Here is an 18,579-nt window from a genome sequence, read left to right as displayed (position 1 = left end):
TGCCCGTTCCCTTCCCTGTCCCTGCCCGATCCCTGCTCTGTCCCTGCCCGTTCCCTGCCGGGTCCCTGTCCGGTCCCTGCCCGGTCTGTCACCCCGAAGGGACGGGCTCCTCCCGCTCGGGAGCCCCGAGCCTCCTCCGCTCCTCCGGGCGGCTCTGCGGGATGGGGACACTGAGAACCGCTTGGGATGCACCTGGAGGGCCGGGAGGGATGCTGCTGATGTCCTTACTGCCCTTGCTGTCCTTACTGCCCTTACTGCCCTTACTGTCCTTGCTGCCCTTACTGCCCGCGGGGACAGCAGCGCTGTGCGAGCCGCGCACGGGACCCCGGCCCGGTCCCGGTGCCGGTCCGGATGCGCTGAGCGGGGCCGGGGGCAGGGCTGCGAGGAGTCAGCGCTCGGGGGAGGGGGCAGCTCGGCCCCGATATCCGCCCCTATATCCGCCCCTATATCCGCCCACAACCCGCGGGGCTCGGCCCGAGCGACCCCCGCCGCCGGAGGGACCCGCACGCCGGCCGGACCGACCCGGGACCCGGCGGGACATCCGAGACCTGCGGGACCCCAAGCCCCGCACACCCCGAGCCCTGCGGAAGCCCCGAGCCCCGCACACCCCAAACCCCGCACACCCCGAACCCCGCAGATCCCGAGCGAGCCCCGCGCACCCCGATCCCCGCACACCCCGATCCCCGCACACCCCGATCCCCGCACACCCCAAACCCCGCACACCCCGAGCCCCGCACATCCCGATCCCCGCACACCCCGATCCCCGCACACCCCGATCCCCGCACACCCCAAACCCCGCACGCCCCCAGCCCCGCACACCCCGAGCCCCGCACACCCCGAGCCCTGCGGAAGCCCCGAACCCCGCACACCCCAGCCCCGCACACCCCGAACCCCGCACGCCCCAAACCCCGCACACCCCAAACCCCGCACACCCCAAACCCCGCACACCCCAAACCCCGCACTCCCCGATCCCCGCACACCCCAAACCCCGCACTCCCCGATCCCCGCACACCCCAAACCCCGCACACCCCAAACCCCGCACACCCCAAACCCCGCACGCCCCGATCCCCGCACACCCCAAACCCCGCACACCCCAAACCCCGCACGCCCCGATCCCCGCGCACCCCAAACCCTGCACGCCCCCAGCCCCGCACTCCCCGATCTCCGCACGCCCCCAGCCCCGCACGCCCCCGGCGGACCGGAGCGAGCCCGGGCTCCGGCCATGGGCAGCGGGCGGGCGCTGTGGCTGCTGCTGTTCGCCGCCCTGCTGGGCGCGCAGGGATTCCCCCAGACCAACATCAAGATCAGCCAAGGTGAGCTGGGGCTGAGGGCGGTGGTGGCGGGGAAGGACCGTGTGTGTGTGTGTGTGTGTTTGTGAGTGTGTGTGTGTGTGTGCCTCCCGCGGGCTGGCAGCTGCTTTCACCCTGCTCCAGAAATCCCGGGCTTGCTTTGGAACCAGCTTCGTTCTTCACCATATGGACAGCCCCGGTCCTTGTTTCGGGGTGGCAGAGGTCCCTGTGCTGGCTCTGAGCGCCATCAGGTCCCTGGTTTATTCACACTTACTGCATGTGAAACAAATTCGGGGTTCTCCTTATTCCCCTTCTTTGCTCTGAGCTGCCGCTGGCTCCTGAATGTCACCTCGATTTCTTCCGAACTTTTCCGCACAGGGGGGTGCAAGTGAGAGTTTGAACCCTGTTAGGTTTATTGGGATGTGAGTGGAGAGGGACTCCGTTAGTGCTGCTTGGTGAGATCATGAGAAAAGGGATCGATGCAAGCCTGGCTTTCCTGCCAGACGCCTAATCCGTGGGAGCTTTGCCAAAACCAATTAAGGAGGAAAAAACTCTGCAAGATAACTTCTATCTGTCAGTGCCAGCTGCAGGAGCGTTGCTGCCGGTATTGGCTGTAGCCTCAACTCCAAACATACCTGGCAGAGGATTGGAAGCTGTAGAACCAGCTTGGTTTCATGAAAGAGTTTTAAAAAGCAACACCCTCGGCGTGAGAGGATGTCCCTCCCAATGTGCTGCAACTGATGTTTAATATTTTACTTGAAAACTTTGTGACATGTGCCTGAAAAACACTTCAGGGTGTGTAAAATATTGCCCAGTAATGAGATTCATGTCCATCAGTGGATGCAGCTCCATACAACCCCCAGAGACACTGAGACCAAGGTCCCTCCCCAGATCACTTCTTTGGAAGGTGGATGCTCAGTGTGAGACTCTTTCATCCCTTAAGGAAAAACAAATATTGCAAGTAACATGAAGGTGTCATTGTTGTCATGGTCACTATAATGTCAGGACTTAATGCTGAGGCATCCCAACATCACACAGCAGCACTGTTGTAGTCCTGCCCTCCTGTTTAAATGTCATTCTGTGGGTTCACCCAATAAAGAGGATGTGCTGGGAAGGACACCTGGCTCAGCTGGCACCCCCAGCTCAGCCACAGGCAGTTTCTGCTGGAGTCATCCAGGGGTGGGTTCTTGGGGTCCCCTGTGCCAGCCCTGCTGTCTCCCCCATCCCCTCTAACTCCCCAGAGCTGCAGCAGTGCTGAGCCTGGGCAAAGCCCTGCTGCTGCCCCAGGATCCTGGGCAAAGCCCCAGCTCAGCCAGTGGGACCCCTGCCCAGCCCTCAGGTTCTGCTGGAGGGGCTCTGCCCTGGGAAGGACCCAGAGCTCCAGAGGGCAGGGATCCCCTCAGCCCTTCCCTGTTGACATTCACTTCAGACAAGCCTCTGAGTGTTGATGGACACTCTCCAAAGCCAGCTGCTTGCCAAGACCTGAAGAGCTTCACTTGCCTTTTGAGGTCAGATGGCAGCATTAGCTTGTGGATGTGCCGATGGGGGTGTCTCCTAGCTCCTCTAAGTTTTGAGGAAAGCTGTCAGCTGTTGATGAAATGGAATTCTTTGATTCTCTGCAACAAGAAGAGCATCTGCTGCCAGCACTGACCTGGGCTGGTCTGCTGTCCAAAACCCTTTGGTGGAGCTGCAGCCCCTCAGGAATCTTCCTTGCCTGGGCATCTCTTGCCAGCCTGGTCCTAGCCTCAGATTTCACATCCCAAACCCACAGGTCCCTGGAAGGCACCATTGCTCCTTGGGATGAAGTTTTCAGGAGCAAACCTGCTCTTCACCAGCTGAGTGCAGGGGATTCATGCAGCTGGTGGTAGGTTTTTTCCCAGTAGCACCCTGAAGTGAAGAGAAACCCCTGTGGAACTGGCTAGGATTTTCTCAGTTAATTATTTCTAGCTGGAAATAGGCCAGCTGGGGAAGGGAAACTTTTTTTGGCAAAGCAGTGCCAGCTTCTGTATGATTTTGATAAGTGATTTTCCTGGTAATTCTACAGTGGGGCTCAGCTAGCAAATAAATAAAAAGGCTCCAATTTGGCACTGACATAAATGCAGAGAGCACAAAACTTTATTTCTGACCCCAAATATTTGTTTTCCAGCTTTTCTGAGTTAGTAACAGCTGCTTGATCTGAATTTTATCCTCAGCTGAGTCTGGACATCTATTTTGCTGGTGCTGCTTTAAAACATGGTCCTGCCCTTCAAAGTGCTGCATAGTAAATAAAAAAGTGGAGAAAGGATTCTTGCCATCATTTTTCACCAGGAATTTGGGACAAATGGATGGACTGATTTGGGCTGGGGGGAGCCCCCATGCTCAGGCTGTGCTGATCCTGCCCTGTGTGGAGGAGATGATGTTTTGCTGGTGTGCTTAAAAGTGAGGATTGGGTCTAAAAAACCCCCAAATGCTTCCCCTGTCACCTTCTAGATCAAAATACCACACACAGCTGCTGGCTTGGGTTGTGAGGCTTTCCTGCAGAGCCATGAGTAGCTCCCTATGCTCACAACCACCATCAGATTTCTTATGGTCTTTCTGCTACAAATATTCCAAATAAAGCAGCTCCCCTAATTGTTCCTGCCTGAAAAACTGGGACCAGCAGTTCTCCTCCAAAGAGACAGCCAAAGCCTCTGATCCTGACCTAACAGACAAGATGCTAATTAAAAGCTGACCTCCCTTATTTTCCTTTTTTGGTATATTTAACCTTAAATTCCTCCAGGCACCTCTGGTTCACTGAAGCTCGTCACATTAATGCTACCTAATGGGAACCAGTATGGAATAACAAAGAAGGACTGTCTCAATTTCTGACTTGGTTTCAGCTGCTCTGAGCAAACCTGGGGGTGATTTTCCCTGGCTGGGGTCCCCTGGGCTGGCTTTGAGCCAGGACAGTGATGGGATGCTCTCTGCAATTAGCACTCAGGAGTGAAGGCTCCATTTGCTGGGGAGGCTGCTGGGCTCAGCCCTGTGAGTTTTGCCACCACACTGCCAGAGGTGAGGATTTTGTCAAGGCACTGTCATAAAATCCCAATTTCTGGGGCAGCTGGTGGTGCCTGGCCTGGCACAGACCTCTGGCTGTGCTCAGCAGGAAGGAGCAGCAGCCTGGAGTGTCTGCAAGCCAGGAGCCTGTCCCATCCTCAGCTGGGACCTGGTGCTAAAGCTGGAGCTCACACTGAAGGTTTGACCCTCTTCTGCTTTGGTTTTGGTGGAGACAGGGAGCTCTGGCCAGCACCATGAGGGGAGAGGGGCTTGGCTCCCTGGAGTCACATCAGCTTTTGGGGTTTATGGTCCTGCTCCTTTGCTACAGTGAAGGGATTTGCATCTCCTAGGGCTGTTCTGAGGCTTTTCCCAGTGCAGTTATGGCTGAACGTGGATCAGAGAACTGAACTCTGCATTCCCCATGAGCTGTTTTTATCTTACCCACTCTCCCCAGAAGCTGTTTTACTCTTGCAGCCCCTCAGGCCTTATCTGTGTTCCTCCACAGCCCACAATCAGTGCTGATGAGGATTTGTGGCTGCAGGGTGCAGAGCTGCCCCAGCTCTGGAGGGATGCCTGGGGGTCCCAGGCAGGCTGGGGGGTGGCAGGTGACCTGGCCATGCTCAGGGGAAAAAAAGACACTTTGCATTTGTGGTTTGTCACCTGGGGAGAGGACAGACAGCAGGGACCCTGTGGGCTGGCTGGTGGCTGCCTGTAGAGCTCAGAGATCCCCATGAGGAAAGAGCTGATGAAAGATGAAATTATCACCCAGAGCTGCCAGCACTGGCACAGGGAAGGGTTTGGCTCTGTGGATGCTCACACAGCTGCTTTGGATTCACCTTGCCTCTCTTTTTCTCCACACTCTTGGTACAGCCACATCCCTGCTGCTGGCAGGTTTTGCTCTCCCCACCCTCAGGGAAAGCCATTCCCCCAGCCCCTCTGCTCTGACCTCTCAGGGCTTGAGCCTGTTACCTGCTTGGATGGTCTGATGGCATCTGACACCTGCCCTGAGCCCTGCACACCCACCCTGCCCACTGCCCCTCTGCAGCAGCAGCTCTGACCCCAGACCACGATCCCTGGGCATGGGGCTGGCAACTCCCCACTTCACAAACCAGGAGAGTGGAGCCTGTGTGCCCCAGGAGCTGAGGGTGCTGCATCCTCCCCAGGGTGGGAGAGAGCAAGGAGTCAGAGCAGGGTGTTAATGGCACTGCTGTGTTTAGACAGCAGCAGCTACAAAGGCTCCAAAAGGGGCTCCTGCCCCCACAGGGCCTCTTCTGGGGCAACCTCCCCACTGTGCTGGGAAGGAGGGGAGGAGGAGCAGCTCCATGGGCTGGCTGTTGTCTGGTGGGGGCAGATGGGCTGGCAGTGCCTCGCTGGCTGCTCCTGGGGCTGACCCAGTGCAGGGCTGCACCAGGGACAGGGATGGGCACAGGGACAGGGATGGGGCTGTCCTGGAGGGAGCAGCTGCAGGCTGTCCCTGCAGGAGGGCAGAGCACAGCCATTCCCCCCGGCCCTGGCTGTCAGCTCCTGTCCCAGCACTGTGGCCCCAGTGCTGCTGATAGAACCCTTATCTCCATTTTCCCAGTAGCAAACGTCTGTGCCTTTATTTTAAGCATCTCTACCTAAAATGATGTCAAGCTAGCTTGGAATGTCCCTCCTGATTTAGACATGAAGAAACTGAGAAATGCCCAACTTGTTTAAAATGTGTTGTGACTTTTGCACACTTTTGCACGGCTCCTGCAGCAGCTGGGTTTTCCCTGGGTGTGTTGGGAGGTGAATTGCCAGGGTGAGGTGGGACAGCAGGGCTGGGCACTGCTGCCTCCACCACTGCTCGTCTTCCTGGCCAGGCTGGCTCACCAGCAGCTGCTGGGTGTCTCTGCTCTGCCCCCAGCCCTGCCTGAGCCTGTCCATGCCTACTCCTGCCCGCTCTTCTGGACAGAGTACGAGGGGCACTGCTACCGCTACTTCCCCGTCAACAAAACCTGGGCTGAGGCTGATCTCTACTGTGCTGAGTTCTCCATCGGCATCAGGTCAGCCAAGCTGGCCTCCATCCACAGGTGAGGGGTGCAGGAGCAGCCTGGGGAGGAGGGAAACCAGGCCAAAATCCCCTTCCCACATCACATTCCCTGGTGTTCCATCCCTCTGCAGCAGTGCCCCCGTCAAGGCTGATGCACAGGTCACACAAAGGCAATATAGAAAATAAATGCCTTGTCCTGGACTGGAAGGAAGACTGGCATAGTATTCCCTAAATTTCCCCAAACTGTGGTTTTTTTATTCTTGAAGGGATAGAAGTACAATAATATTCCACAAGTTTTTTCCCTTTTCCCTCTCCCACATCTCTCACCAGCACTGTGCTCCTCTTGCACAGACTTTGCAAAGTAACCAACAGCACTAAGGAGCAGGGGACGTGTTTACCCACAGCTCCTGTGGTGGGGTGAAGGTTTAGGGCCACACTTGACCATTTGCTGCCACATCCTCTCGACTGCCCTTTATTGCTGTTTGGCAGCTGGGAAGAAAACGTGTTTGTGTACGACCTGGTGAACAGCCGTGTGCCCGGCATCCCCACGGACATCTGGACAGGACTCAACGACCTGCGGCAGGTGGGAGCTCCTGGGATCACCTGGGGTCAAAATGGCTTTGAAACCTTCATGTCCTGGTGTGAAGGGCAGGTGTCTGCCAGTAAAGGCAGGAGCTTCTCTTTGAAATGGAGAGTGTAAACCCCCTCCATCCAAATTATTGTAATTTGGAAATTAAGGGGCTCTCAGGCAAAGATATGGGAATTAGGAATAACAGTTCTTTACTAGGAAAATTAAAATAGCAATGCAGTATTACACAGAACAATCCCAGCCCTGCCAGAGTCAGAATCCAAGCTGACACCCATCAGTCAGTCAGGGTGTTGGCACAGTCCCATTCAATGGTGGCTGCATCCTCCTGCAGGGGCAGATGTGGTTCAGCTGGAGCAGTGCTCCTGGAGAAGGTGCAGTTTCCTCTGAAGCTCCAGGAATGATGTGGAAAGGTCTGGTTTTCCTCTGGAATCCAGTGGGAAGAAGGTTCCTTGGTGTCCAAAATGTCAGTTTTTATCTGGGTAGGAAAGGCTTGGCTCCTCCCCTGGCTGGAGCATCTCCCAGTGGGATGATGGAATTTTATCAGTCATGCCCTGGGACTCAGTGGCCATGAACAGGAGATATCTCCTGGAGGGAGGATGGGCTGTGGGAAGATAAAGATGATTGCCCAGCTGGTTTAAAGATGGCCCATGAGCAGATAATGTGTGCCAGGAGATCAGGGGCACTGCCCCAGCTGGGTTAACAGATGGGACAGAATTCACATTTCCGGCCACATCAACCCAACACAGTTCACCTCTCTCTGTTCTCCTGCAAAGTCACTTGATTTTCTTCTTTTCCCCTTATACCCCCTTTAATCAGGAGGTGGCATAGAGTCTGTGGTGCATCATGTAGAGAAACTTATTTCACCCATTCCATTCCCATTTTAAAAGAGAAGTGTTACTAGAATTAATAGATTAATCAATAATTACTCATATCACATTTCATTACTGGATTAACAGAGTATTGTGCTAGTGGTCCAAGAAGAGCAAATGAACTGAAAAGGTCTTCAGTGTCAAAAATCACCAGGTTCCATTGCTCTCTTGTGATACTATGTGACTTTTGGAAGCTGACATGTTGGAAATATATAGTCTAATATGTTAGAAAGAAAAATGGAGACCATCAGGAGAGCAGTCTCATGTCAGCAGATTTTTTGTAGATACTGGAAAAGGAACAGAAAATGAAAAGAAATGCAGAACTGGGTGGGGGTGTTAAAAAATATATAGATTTAATTTCTGGGCTCCCCCTGGTGAGAACACTGCAAAATGTGGGGCTGTTCTTGGCAAATTTCCAGTTGTAGAACTCAAATGTGCAGTTTGGACTTTGCTGAGTGGTGTCTGTCTGTGTCCCTGAGAGGTGACAGACTGTCCCCTTGTCCCTGGGGATGGGAAGGGGGAATGCTGAGTGGTGGCAGACTGTCCCCTTGTCCCCTTGTCCCTGGGGATGGGGTGGGGGCTCCACGGGGCTGTGCCTCCCACCCTGAGCACTCTCAGCTCTGTGCTGACCCTTTCTCCCCGTGCCTGCTGTCAGGAGGGTCACTTTGAGTGGACAGATGGCTCCTCCTTCGACTACCACTACTGGGATGGCAGCCAGCCCGACGATGGGATCCACTCCATCCCGGAGGAGGAGGACTGCGTGCAGATCTGGTTCAGGCACAGCAGCGGTGAGCTGAGCGCCCCGGGCACCCCCGGTGCTATTTGCATCTCAATGCATTCAATCACCCTGGCTCCTGCTTTTCTGAAGAGCTTGCTGGCAGGCAGAGGATTTGCATTTTAATTTTTTAGTGTTGTTTTCTTCTTTTTCCTTTACAGTGAGAAGGTGTTTTCCCTTTCACCATCTACATACCTGCTCATTTTCCCTCTGCTCCCTGCCCATCTCCCTCTCCCATAGTAGCAGCAGGACAAGAGCATCAGCTGCTTTGAAGAATTACCAAATTTAGTCAAAGGTCCAGTTTCCCATTTCCCCTCCCAGCTGGGAAACACTCCTTGGCTTGCCAGCTTTTCTCTCCTGTGCTTGGGCCAGGGCATCTTGCTGAAGTGGGACAAGACCCTGCCTGTGCAAAACCCCTCCTCACACCCTCACTGCAGTGAGAGCAGTGCTCCAGGTGTGCCTGAATGTCCTGCCCATGGGCAGCCCATGGGTAACTCTGGGGGAGCAGAGCTGTTGGCAGCTGCCCCTCCACTGCCAAGTCCAAGCTGGGTCCAGGCTGCACATCCCCCAGATGAGGATGCTGGCAGGGAGCATGGCTGTGAATGGCACAAATTGGGCACATCCCACAGTGGCAGGAGGTCCAGGTCCCAAGGGCAGTGCGTGGTTCTCTCCTTTTGCCCTTTTTCAGCTAATTTTGTTTTTTTTTTTTTTGAGGGCAGCCCTGCGCTCCTGGAACGACAACGCCTGTGGCAGAGCCTTCCCCTTCGTCTGCAAGATCCCCTCCCTGGCCCTGGACTGAGGCTCTGGTGCTGCCCACAGCCCCCTCTGCACCCTGGGCCACCTCCCAGCTGTGCCAGGGGACGTGGCAGGGCTGGCAGAGCTGCAGGATCCTCCTGGAGCCGTGGGGATGGACCTGGCACTCAGCACTGGCAGCAGAGGAGCCCCCAAGCCTGGACTGGCTTAGGGCTTCAACCATCACAGTGTGTTAGAGCAAACCCATGGTCTCACCAATGCACCCAAAAGTAGCCCTGTGTAGGAAATGCTTTTGCCTGTTGGTCTGTGAAGAGTGGAGGAAAAGTGTTACTTTCTGTTAAGTTATGCAAAATGCCTCTTGTCCATGTAATTTTTTTTTCTCTGCTAAAATAAATGGCCGGTGCCAAGCTGGCCCCATCTGCCCCTCCCCAGTTTGTTTTCCCTGCTCCTCCTGTGTGTCCCGAGTTCATCACGGCTGGGGACTGGTTTGCCTCCAGCCAAACAACTGTCTTTTCTTCCCTGCAAGTGGTATGAGATGTTTCAAAAGAGAGGTTAAAACCTTCCCTTGGGAAAGCTGTTTGAAGACCCGGGCCCTGCTGTGGTTAAAATATTGCTAATGGGGAGCCCAGTGAAAGCTGTCACCTCCAATTAACATCTTCATTTCCAGGTAAAAAGAACCGAACATGCATGACCTGAAAGTCAGGACCAAAGTTAATAGGGGCTTTGTTTCCCACCCCCCCCTGTCTTTCTTCTTTGGCTCCAGGGTCCTTTCTCAAAAATCAACCCTCTGTCCTTGCCAGTGTCTTCTATTTCACAGCAATCAAATCAAATTCAGGAAACAACAGGAGTTTGCACCTCCTTAATGAAGTTCTGGTGGATCTGGCTCGATGAGAGATGAGCCACGCCCTTTCTGGGTTCCAGGCTCTGCATGGCCTGGAGCAGCTCCAGGCTCAGGGCTGAACTTTTCATTTTTCTGTTCTTCCTGCCCCACAACCCCTCACTCCTTGTTGTGAATTTCTCCCTCCTGGCTCTCCGAGGTGCAGGAGTGGGAAACGTGGCACAGCAGGGCTGGCACCTCCCCTGCACATCACCTGCAGGGACTGATGCCCGAGGGTCTTTCTGTGACACTGATTTTCTTAGGGGTTGAACACCTTCTTTTGTAATGCAGGAGAGCTGGGGTAAGTGTGAGCAGCTGTGATCCATCCTGGGGGTGAACCAAGCTATCTTTGCCCTCCTGTACCCCATTTCTGAGCTGTGGAGGCAGAATTGCCCCCAGCCCTGGCAGAGGGGAGGGATGGCTCTGCCTGCACCTCTGACCTTTTGGTTCCTTTTATTCCTGCTGTGATGATTTCCTGAGAGGTGCTGTGGTGTGGGAGATGGATGTCACAGCTCATGGGCACTGCTGCTGCCCTGGCTCAGCCTGCCCAGGGTTTTCCTCCCCTGTCATTCTCTTGGCTGGGCTGGGCTGGGCTGGGCTGTCCTCTATTAATTCGGTTAAGATTTTTTTCTCCCATAACTGACTGGGAGAATAAGGGCTGCACGGCTGAATCATGAGCTTTATCTTGTGCATTTCCCTGGGATTTAATTGCCTGAGCAGTGGCTCAGCTCCTGCCCTGAGGCCAGGATGCCACAGAGTGGTTCCCTTTGACAGAGAGCAAAAATATCTTGGGACCAAAAAACATGCTTTGAGCAGCTCAGAGAGTGCATTACAGACTGGCTGCAGCACCAAAAAAACCCCAAACCACAAACCCCTGATGAATGAGGTTACCCTCTGTGCAGTGGGGTTCAACCCCACAGCTTTAGTGCATCCCAACATCTGCAGCAGGAGGGATGGAGCAGTGGGGCACAGGGAAGGTGAGCAGGGCTGTGTGGGTCCCAGTGGATGTTGGCTTAGCTGAGATGCTCCTGCAGGAGTGTTTCCCATCCCACCCTGTGCCCTCTGCTCCCTGCTGCTGCCAGGGAATGAGGGGACAGTGGGGACAAACCTGCTGGGAATGTATCCCCTTCTGGGCAGCCCCAGGGCTCAGCTGCAGCAGCCATGGCTCCTGAAAGAGGCAGGATCAGGCTGGGTTTGTAGGAGGATGGGTGTACTGGCACCTGGACTAATTGTAAAAGCTCAGTGAAACTTCCAGAGAGACTCACAGCTGCCATGGGCTCCTCCAGGCTGGGGGACCCTGGGATGGGGCTGGCTCATGCCAGGGCCCACTGTGCTTTTATTGTTCCCTTTTGGTACCCCAAAGTCTCCTCCTCTTCTGTGGCCAAGGATTTCCAGGAAACTGAGGAAACTGCCTTGGTGGGGAGAGCTGGCTGGGCCATACCCCTGTCCCTGTCTGGCACAGCCACCTAAAAAGAGTGGTTATATTCTTCATTAGCCACTTTTGCTTTGCTGGGGCTCAGCAACTTGGCTGGAAACTTTCATTCCTGGGTGCAAATTGCCAGAGGTAAGGCACAGATCTGATGGGAGCACAATTCCCACTGCAGTCCCTGCTCAGAACAGCCTTGGAGGACACAGACCAAACACAGGTGACATGAGGAGGAAGGGCCCACAGCTGGCACTGGGATGAGGGTGCCTGGGGCTGCTCAGGGCTGCTGCTGATGCTGCAAGAGCTGGTGCTGCTCAGCACTCCTGGCTGCTGTCCCCAGGCAGGGTCCTGGGCACAGGAAAAATGTAGCTGTATTTGGGAATCCACCAAAAAAGTCTAGTCCAGCTCTCAGGGTTACCATGGCAACTAGATATTTGCTCATTTGTATTTCTTGAAAATTATACTGGGCTGCTGATTGCCTCGTTTGTGAGGCTCTTTGTCAGGATGCCAGCAAATCCCTGTTTGTCAGGGCTGGGAGGGAGAGAGTGCTGCTGTTGTTGAGCAGATTTCTGAATGGAACTCTGCTGGAGTGTGGGTGTGTCATGACAGCATCCTTCCCACAGACACCCAGGAGCACACACTGGCCCAGGGAGAGGGTGCTTGCTCTGCTCATCCTCTCACCTCCATTTGTACTTGTGCCATTGGGTTAACACAAAACCTGAGTGACTTGTCATGGGAGACCACACTCAGGATGGGATGGGGCAAGGCTTGGCAGGAAATGTCTCCTTACATGGAAAGGACTCAAATAAAACATCCTTCTCTAGCTGTTCTTGAGAACCAGCCACAGGGCAGGAAGGCAGGAGGTTTAACTTTTATCTGTGTCCCATGTGTTCAGGGAGGAGCTGAGAGTGGAGGGGCCCCAGCAGCAGCCACCAGCTGGGATGGGATGGCTGTGATCCTGCTCCCAGGGAATAACCACCATCCCCTGCTTCCAGAGAGCACAGGCACTCTGAGGCTTGGAAGAATGCCAGCTCAGATTAAATGCTCACTGGGTTTTGGTATTGCAGAGCTGGCACTGTGGAGCAGAGGGGAAGGAGGATGCTGCAGGGCTGGCTGGAACTTGCAGAGGTGGCTGTAGAAGAGGATAGGGCAGGCTTCTCTTTTCATCCTGAAGGAAAAATTGATTTGGTTTGAATGCTGTTTAGGTTCTACAGCCCTGGGTTCCTGAAAGTCAATTGACTCAACCCAGCAGCTGTTTAAGTGCTCAGCATTCCTTGTCAAGTGTTTGCTTAGCAGCAAAAAGCCACTTGCCATGAGCCTCCTTTGTCTTGTTGAGATAATTAAATTAGGAGCTTGTCCACATGAGGATGTAAGACCTTCCTGGGGTCCCACTCAGCTCAGCTGCTCTGTCCTCATACCACCAGCATGGGCTGCACTCCACACTGAATGTGGAGATCCCAGGCAGAGGGAGAGGAAGGAAACAGCAGCAGTATGGCTTAAAGCAATTAAATGTGGTATTTAGGAAACAGCCATACAAGACAGCAAATGCCTGTCAGGGTGGGATTTTTAACCCCAAAATGACAGTGCAGACTCTCACTGCTCATGTGGTCTGGCAGCTGCAGCCACCACATTTTCTCTCCCATTACTTTCTATTTTTCTGGTTTAAACTGGGCAAACCCCAAAAAAACCCTTGCTATTTTGTTTGAAGAGTTCAGTGCAGTGAATGACCCATTTTTCTTCTTGGATGAGTCATGGATCCTCCTTTGAAAGGTCTCATTATTAATATGCCATTTGTGGGATATGTCTGAATTTTCCAGCAGTGGCAGCAGCCTTGCCTGTGCTCACCAAGGAGCCCTCACAATGAATGGCATATGCCAAATGGCTTCATGCAAAAGATTTAGTGTCTGTGTACCTTTAAAGGATATTGCTTTCATGCTTAACACTTTTCCCATATTAGAGATGTGTTGAAATTCTTCTCATAAGCAGGAGAAGGGGATCCCTCCCCAGATGGTGCTTCTCACAAAAAAGAAGCAGAAGAGGAGAAGGAAGGTTTTTTATTGATGCAGAGGCAGTCTCATGTACAGCTTCATCAAAGAGAAAGTTATGTCAGATTTGATGAAGAGATGGGACAGAGAGGGAGAAATGAATCACCCTCTGTGGCATTCATCACCCTGGAAAGCCAGTGCTGGCACTTTGCATCTCTGGTGCCTCCTGGAGTGCCCAGCAGAGATGGACAGCACTTTTCCATGGCAGGCTTCAGGGGTGGAATTTTGGCCTGATAACTGGGAAATCCCTTCCAGCTGCTCTGTGCTCCAGCAGTTTCTGGAGCCCTGGAGAGCTCTGGGGTCGGGGGCTCAGCTGGCACAAGCCTGAGTCTCATTCTCAGAGAGGCTGGGACTGCTCTGGGCTGCTGTCATCATGCAGACACTGCAGCACATCTCCACTGCATCCCTGGCAATCTGACATCAGTGTGATTTCCCCTGCTCTCTTTTACAACACGAATTTGAACAATCAGCTTGTGATGCTGCAATAAGAATGCTAATTACATGGCACAGCCACAGGGTTAAATTGGTTTCAGCCATCACCAAGGACTTGCTGAACGTTTGTATTCCTGCACAGTTATTGTGATTTTCTTTAAATGATTTAGTCCTGAATCCAGAGGGGTTCCCTTTAAACAAGATTTGCCCCAGCTTGTGTTCATGTTGCAGTAGAGCTCACGGTGGTGGTGCTGAGCTGGAGCCCAGAGTGTTACAAATGCAGCCTCAAAATAAGTCATTAAAATATGTAGCAATAATTCCTGAATTGCTTAAAAAAAAGAAAAAAATAAAGGGAGGAGAAGAAGGCAGACACAATGATATATTGATAATTCATCTATCCCTGCCTGCACCAGGCTCTCATTTCTAGTGTGCTGGAATGAACCCAGAATACCACCATTAATGGCACTGGAATTGCTTCTTGATTTATGTCTTCACAGTCTGTAGTTTGGGCTAAATCACCTTTGGTGTTTGAGAAATGAGACCATCCAGAAAAAGAAAAGGAGCCACACAAATACTTCTGGCAAGGTGGAATCTGATCTCTCTCAGTTAACCAAAGGATGGTTTTCTGTGGGTATTTCTGGCTTGCAGTCCCCATTAGAAGCCAGGCAGGCTGGGTGTGAGCAGTGCAGCTCACACAGGTGAGGCAGTGAGGGAGGGATGCTGGGGTGCAGGACAGCCACCAGCGCTTCCCTGGGCTTCACCTGTCCCCTCCAGGCACACAGGGGTGCAGGAGCCCTTCTGCAGCCACACCCCAGCTTTGTCATCAAGAGACCCTCCTGCCTGGTTTGGCACATGCTGTGTCTCCCTCTTTGCATCCCAAATTTCTGAAAATGCGTTGCCATATGTTGTATGAGCTATAGACCATTGGGGGATGAATCACAGCTCCCGCTGCTGAAATCCTCTCCCACCAGGATCTTGTTGTTATTGATGACACAACTATTTAGGGTGAGGATGGTGGGTGAGCAGTGCTGTGGGGCTGTGGTCAGGCTGGGAAGGTAACCCCAAGGAGCTGGGTGCCTCCCCTGCTGGGGCACTGGGAATGCTCAGCCCTGCCTTGGACCTTAGTGCACAGATGAGATTGTCCTAAGGCAGGGCAGCTCCTGGTGAGCTGCTGAGATTGTCCTAAGGCAGGGCAGCTCCTGGTGAGCTGCTGTCCCTGCCACCCAAGGGCTTCCTCTGGTGCACCCACGGCAGGGCACTGCTGCCACCCAGAGCCTTTCCTCCTGTGAGCTGCTGTGCCACCTGAATCCACCTGCAGCGCTTTGCCCTGCTCAGTCCCTTCTGTTTTCACGGGGATTATACAGCACAGTCTTGCATCTGAAAGCAAACTTCAGGTTCTGGTGTTTACAAAGTGCTGGGCTGAAGCTGTGATCTCAGCCTGGTGGGGTCCCGTGGGAAGTGAGCCATGCTGGAGCACAGCAGCTCCTGGGATGCACCCCAAAGAGCAAAGCCAGGCAAGAAACAGGGATAGAGCAGGGGAAAAGCAAATGGAAGCAATCATGTGATGTTTATTATTTTGGGAGAGGCAAACAGTAAGACTGAGGCTTTTCTCTGAGTTTCACTGCTCGAGCTCTGATGGTGCACTCAAAGGAGAGGTTGTGCCCTGGGGGCACTGGCAGCAGCACTGTGCAGGGACAGGGGAAGGGACAGTCATTCCAGACACACAGTTGGACAAAGGATGCTGTTAACTCATTTCTTCCTCCCCTGAGCAACCCTCAGAAGATGCAGAACCGGGCACTGACACTCAGCAAACACTGGGATGAGCAGCCCATCATCACCTGCTCAGGAGGGGATGACCGTGTGTCCAAAGTGTCCAAAACCATTCCTGCCGTGTCCTCCGTGGGTGGCACTGCTCAGAGGGGACCGGGGCTGCACCAGGGATGCACCAGGGATGCACCAGGGATGCACCAGGGACTCACTAAGGCTGGACCAGGGATGGACCAGGGATGGACCAGGGATGCACCAGGGATGTGCCAGGGATGTACCAGGGACTCACTAAGGCTGGACCAGGAATGCACCAGGGTTGCACCAGGAATTCACTAAACCTGCACCAGGGCTGTACCAGTGCAGGGATGCACCAGGGATTCACTAAGGCTGGACCAGGGATGGACCAGGGATGCACCAGGGATGTACAAGGGATGGACCAGGGTTGCACCAGGAATTCACTAAAGCTGCACCAGGGATGCAGCAGGGATGCACAGGGGCTGCACCAGGGCTGCCCCAGCACCCTCCCTGCCGCCCTGGCCGTGTGTGACGGTGGCCGGGCACGGCGATGTCCCTGCCGCCCTGGCCGTGTGTGACAGTGGCCGGGCACGGCGATGTCCCTGCCGCTCGCAGGGAGCGCTCCCGGCCGCGCATCCGTGAAAAGCTGCTGCCATCTCCCGGCCGGCAAACCGGGAGGCACAGCCGGTCACAGCGTGCAGCTCCATCGCCGGGGAAAATGTCCCTCGGGCACTGCTCTGTGCTCTGAGTGTGTTCCGCTATTCCCTGCACCTGTGGAGTGACCCTGGGTGCGAGGGGAGAGCCCTGACAGCCCAGGCTGAGCACCCAGGAGACCTCACTGTGCAGCCCTGCCTTCCACACGTCATACTCCAGTGGCTGTCTTTAGTGTTTAAACCCAACACAGATAAAGATTTTCTGTGAGTTTGAAAATTATTTACTGAAAGTAATGGAAAGTCTCAGGCTCACCTGTTTGCTTCAGGGACATGCTGCAATATCTGGAGCCACATAATGAGCCCTTTCCTGGGCTTAAAAATGGAGTTTATAAGCAGCAAAGATGTGAGCATTTCTATTTTATATATAGTGTTTAGTCTGTGTGTGGTTCAAGATGAATGGTAACTACTACAACCAGGCACAAGAGGTTTCAGAAATGAACTTCAGAAAGTAGAATATCTGATCCCTCTCTGGTGAGCCCCATCCAGAGCTAAGTATGACTCCATCCATCCATCCATCCATCCATCCATCCATCCATCCATCCATCCATCCATCCCCTCAAAATCTACCACTGTGATTTCCTTCAAAACAAACAGATTATGCTCTGACAGCTCCAGGGTACCAGCAGCTCTAGAGGTTATTTGTTGGAAAGACAGCCCTTCTTTTTCATTTGTGTGAGACCATACAGCTCATCTGTGGTCCTTTGAAAAGGAAAAGAGAAAAAGGAAATTATTGGGAAAATATAAGTGAGTGGTGGCTGCTGAGGCTGATGTAGGAAATGGAACCTGACAGCTCACCTCCCACAGCAGGCTGGAGCTGGGCTGCCACCCACACTGCAGAGGCATTTCTGAGCCCCTGGCTGCTCTGTGCTGTGTGAGCCCTTCTCCAGCGGGGAGAGCCCACCCACCACTGGCACTTCAGCTCCACCAGGGGTTTGGCTGCAGCTGCAGCAGGACTGAAACACCTCCTGAGGGCTCACCCCGAGTTAAACTCTCTTTTGGGAGAGCAGCCCAGTGGTAGTCATCCTGATAGTCATGAACAAGTTCTCTACAGGTTCCTCCTATCCTTCCCATGCTGATAAAGCACACGTTTGAGCAGCCATTAAAAAAAAAAAAATAGGATTGCCTGGGGAGATTATCAAGTCAAAGTCTGTCAGGTATTTGGTGATGCAGATGTGATCCATTTGTATGTGATGTCTCTGGTAGTGATGTAAGCTGGTTTCTCAAATATAAGGCTCTCAATAAATCACTTTTCCAATATTGAAAAATAAATTTAAATTATGCAGCACTGAAAGGTGGTGGTGGGGGGGAGCACGGGTTGAGGACCTGCTCTGAGCTAATAGCCCATCGCTGAGAAGAAGAAGGTTAAATGGGTGCAGTTCAGGCAGTTTTTCTCGCCTGTGCCCGGATCACCAGCAGTGAGTCATGCCGGCAGCTCGCAGGCTGCCCAGACCTGCTGCTCCCCCTGCTCCGGCAGGAGCGGCTGGTCCCGGCCACCCTCAGCACCGAAACAAAACACCATCACTCCATGGAAACCAGCTCTAGGAGCCAGACACCCCGAGCTTTGTTTGCAGTGCCCCGTGCTGGGGGGAGGCTGGGAAGGCTCCAGCTGATGGATGCTTTGGAAGAGGAGCCAGGAGATGGGTGGCTCACTGCTGCTGCCTGGCCAGTGCCACAGAGGCAGCCCTGAGCTTAACAGTTGGGTTAAATCGTCTTGAAGGTCTTCTGTAAGCTAAATTATTCTATGATTCCACGGTGAGTGGCCAAGGCTCACCATGGCACTGCAGGTAGGAGGCACCACCACTGCCCACCCCAGAACCTCCAGGCAGGAGGAGAGCAAAGTGCTCAGCAGGGCACAGTGGGCATCCTGGGGCAGTGCCACTCTCCCACATCTGAGCACACATGGCCAGAGACTGGGGAGCACCTGCATTTATCCAGGAGAGCTGCAGGAGTGCGCACGGAGCAGCTTCTGCTGAGCAGCTTGACATGGTTTAGAAAGGAAG

General features: G+C 53.8%; 1 protein-coding gene across 1 annotated transcript; it reads left to right on the top strand.

The window, feature by feature from the left end:
- Positions 1-1,222: 1,222 nt before the first annotated feature.
- CLEC19A (C-type lectin domain containing 19A) lies at positions 1,223-9,368 on the top strand. The gene is made up of 5 exons (XM_056503659.1): positions 1,223-1,313; positions 6,193-6,358; positions 6,808-6,901; positions 8,432-8,564; positions 9,271-9,368. The coding sequence occupies exons 1-5, from the start codon at positions 1,223-1,225 to the stop codon at positions 9,348-9,350; spliced, it is 564 nt and encodes a 187-aa protein (XP_056359634.1). The 3' UTR covers positions 9,351-9,368.
- The last annotated feature ends 9,211 nt before the right edge of the window (positions 9,369-18,579 follow it).

Source organism: Oenanthe melanoleuca, chromosome 14 (genome assembly GCF_029582105.1).
Source record: "Oenanthe melanoleuca isolate GR-GAL-2019-014 chromosome 14, OMel1.0, whole genome shotgun sequence".
Classification (NCBI taxonomy): domain Eukaryota; kingdom Metazoa; phylum Chordata; class Aves; order Passeriformes; family Muscicapidae; genus Oenanthe; species Oenanthe melanoleuca.
The sequence above is the reverse complement of the archived record's forward strand: the minus strand, read 5'-3'. Positions and strand labels throughout refer to the sequence as shown.

What these genes read in the sequence shown, in the direction of transcription:
- CLEC19A (XM_056503659.1), top strand. Translation starts at nt 1,223, where the DNA reads ATGGGCAGCGGGCGGGCGCTGTGGCTGCTGCTGTTCGCCGCCCTGCTG. An exon ending in CAACATCAAGATCAGCCAAG is followed by an intron (nt 1,314 to 6,192) that starts GTGAGCTGGGGC and finishes CTCTGCCCCCAG; the next exon opens with CCCTGCCTGAGCCTGTCCAT. An exon ending in CTGGTTCAGGCACAGCAGCG is followed by an intron (nt 8,565 to 9,270) that starts GTGAGCTGAGCG and finishes TTTTGAGGGCAG; the next exon opens with CCCTGCGCTCCTGGAACGAC.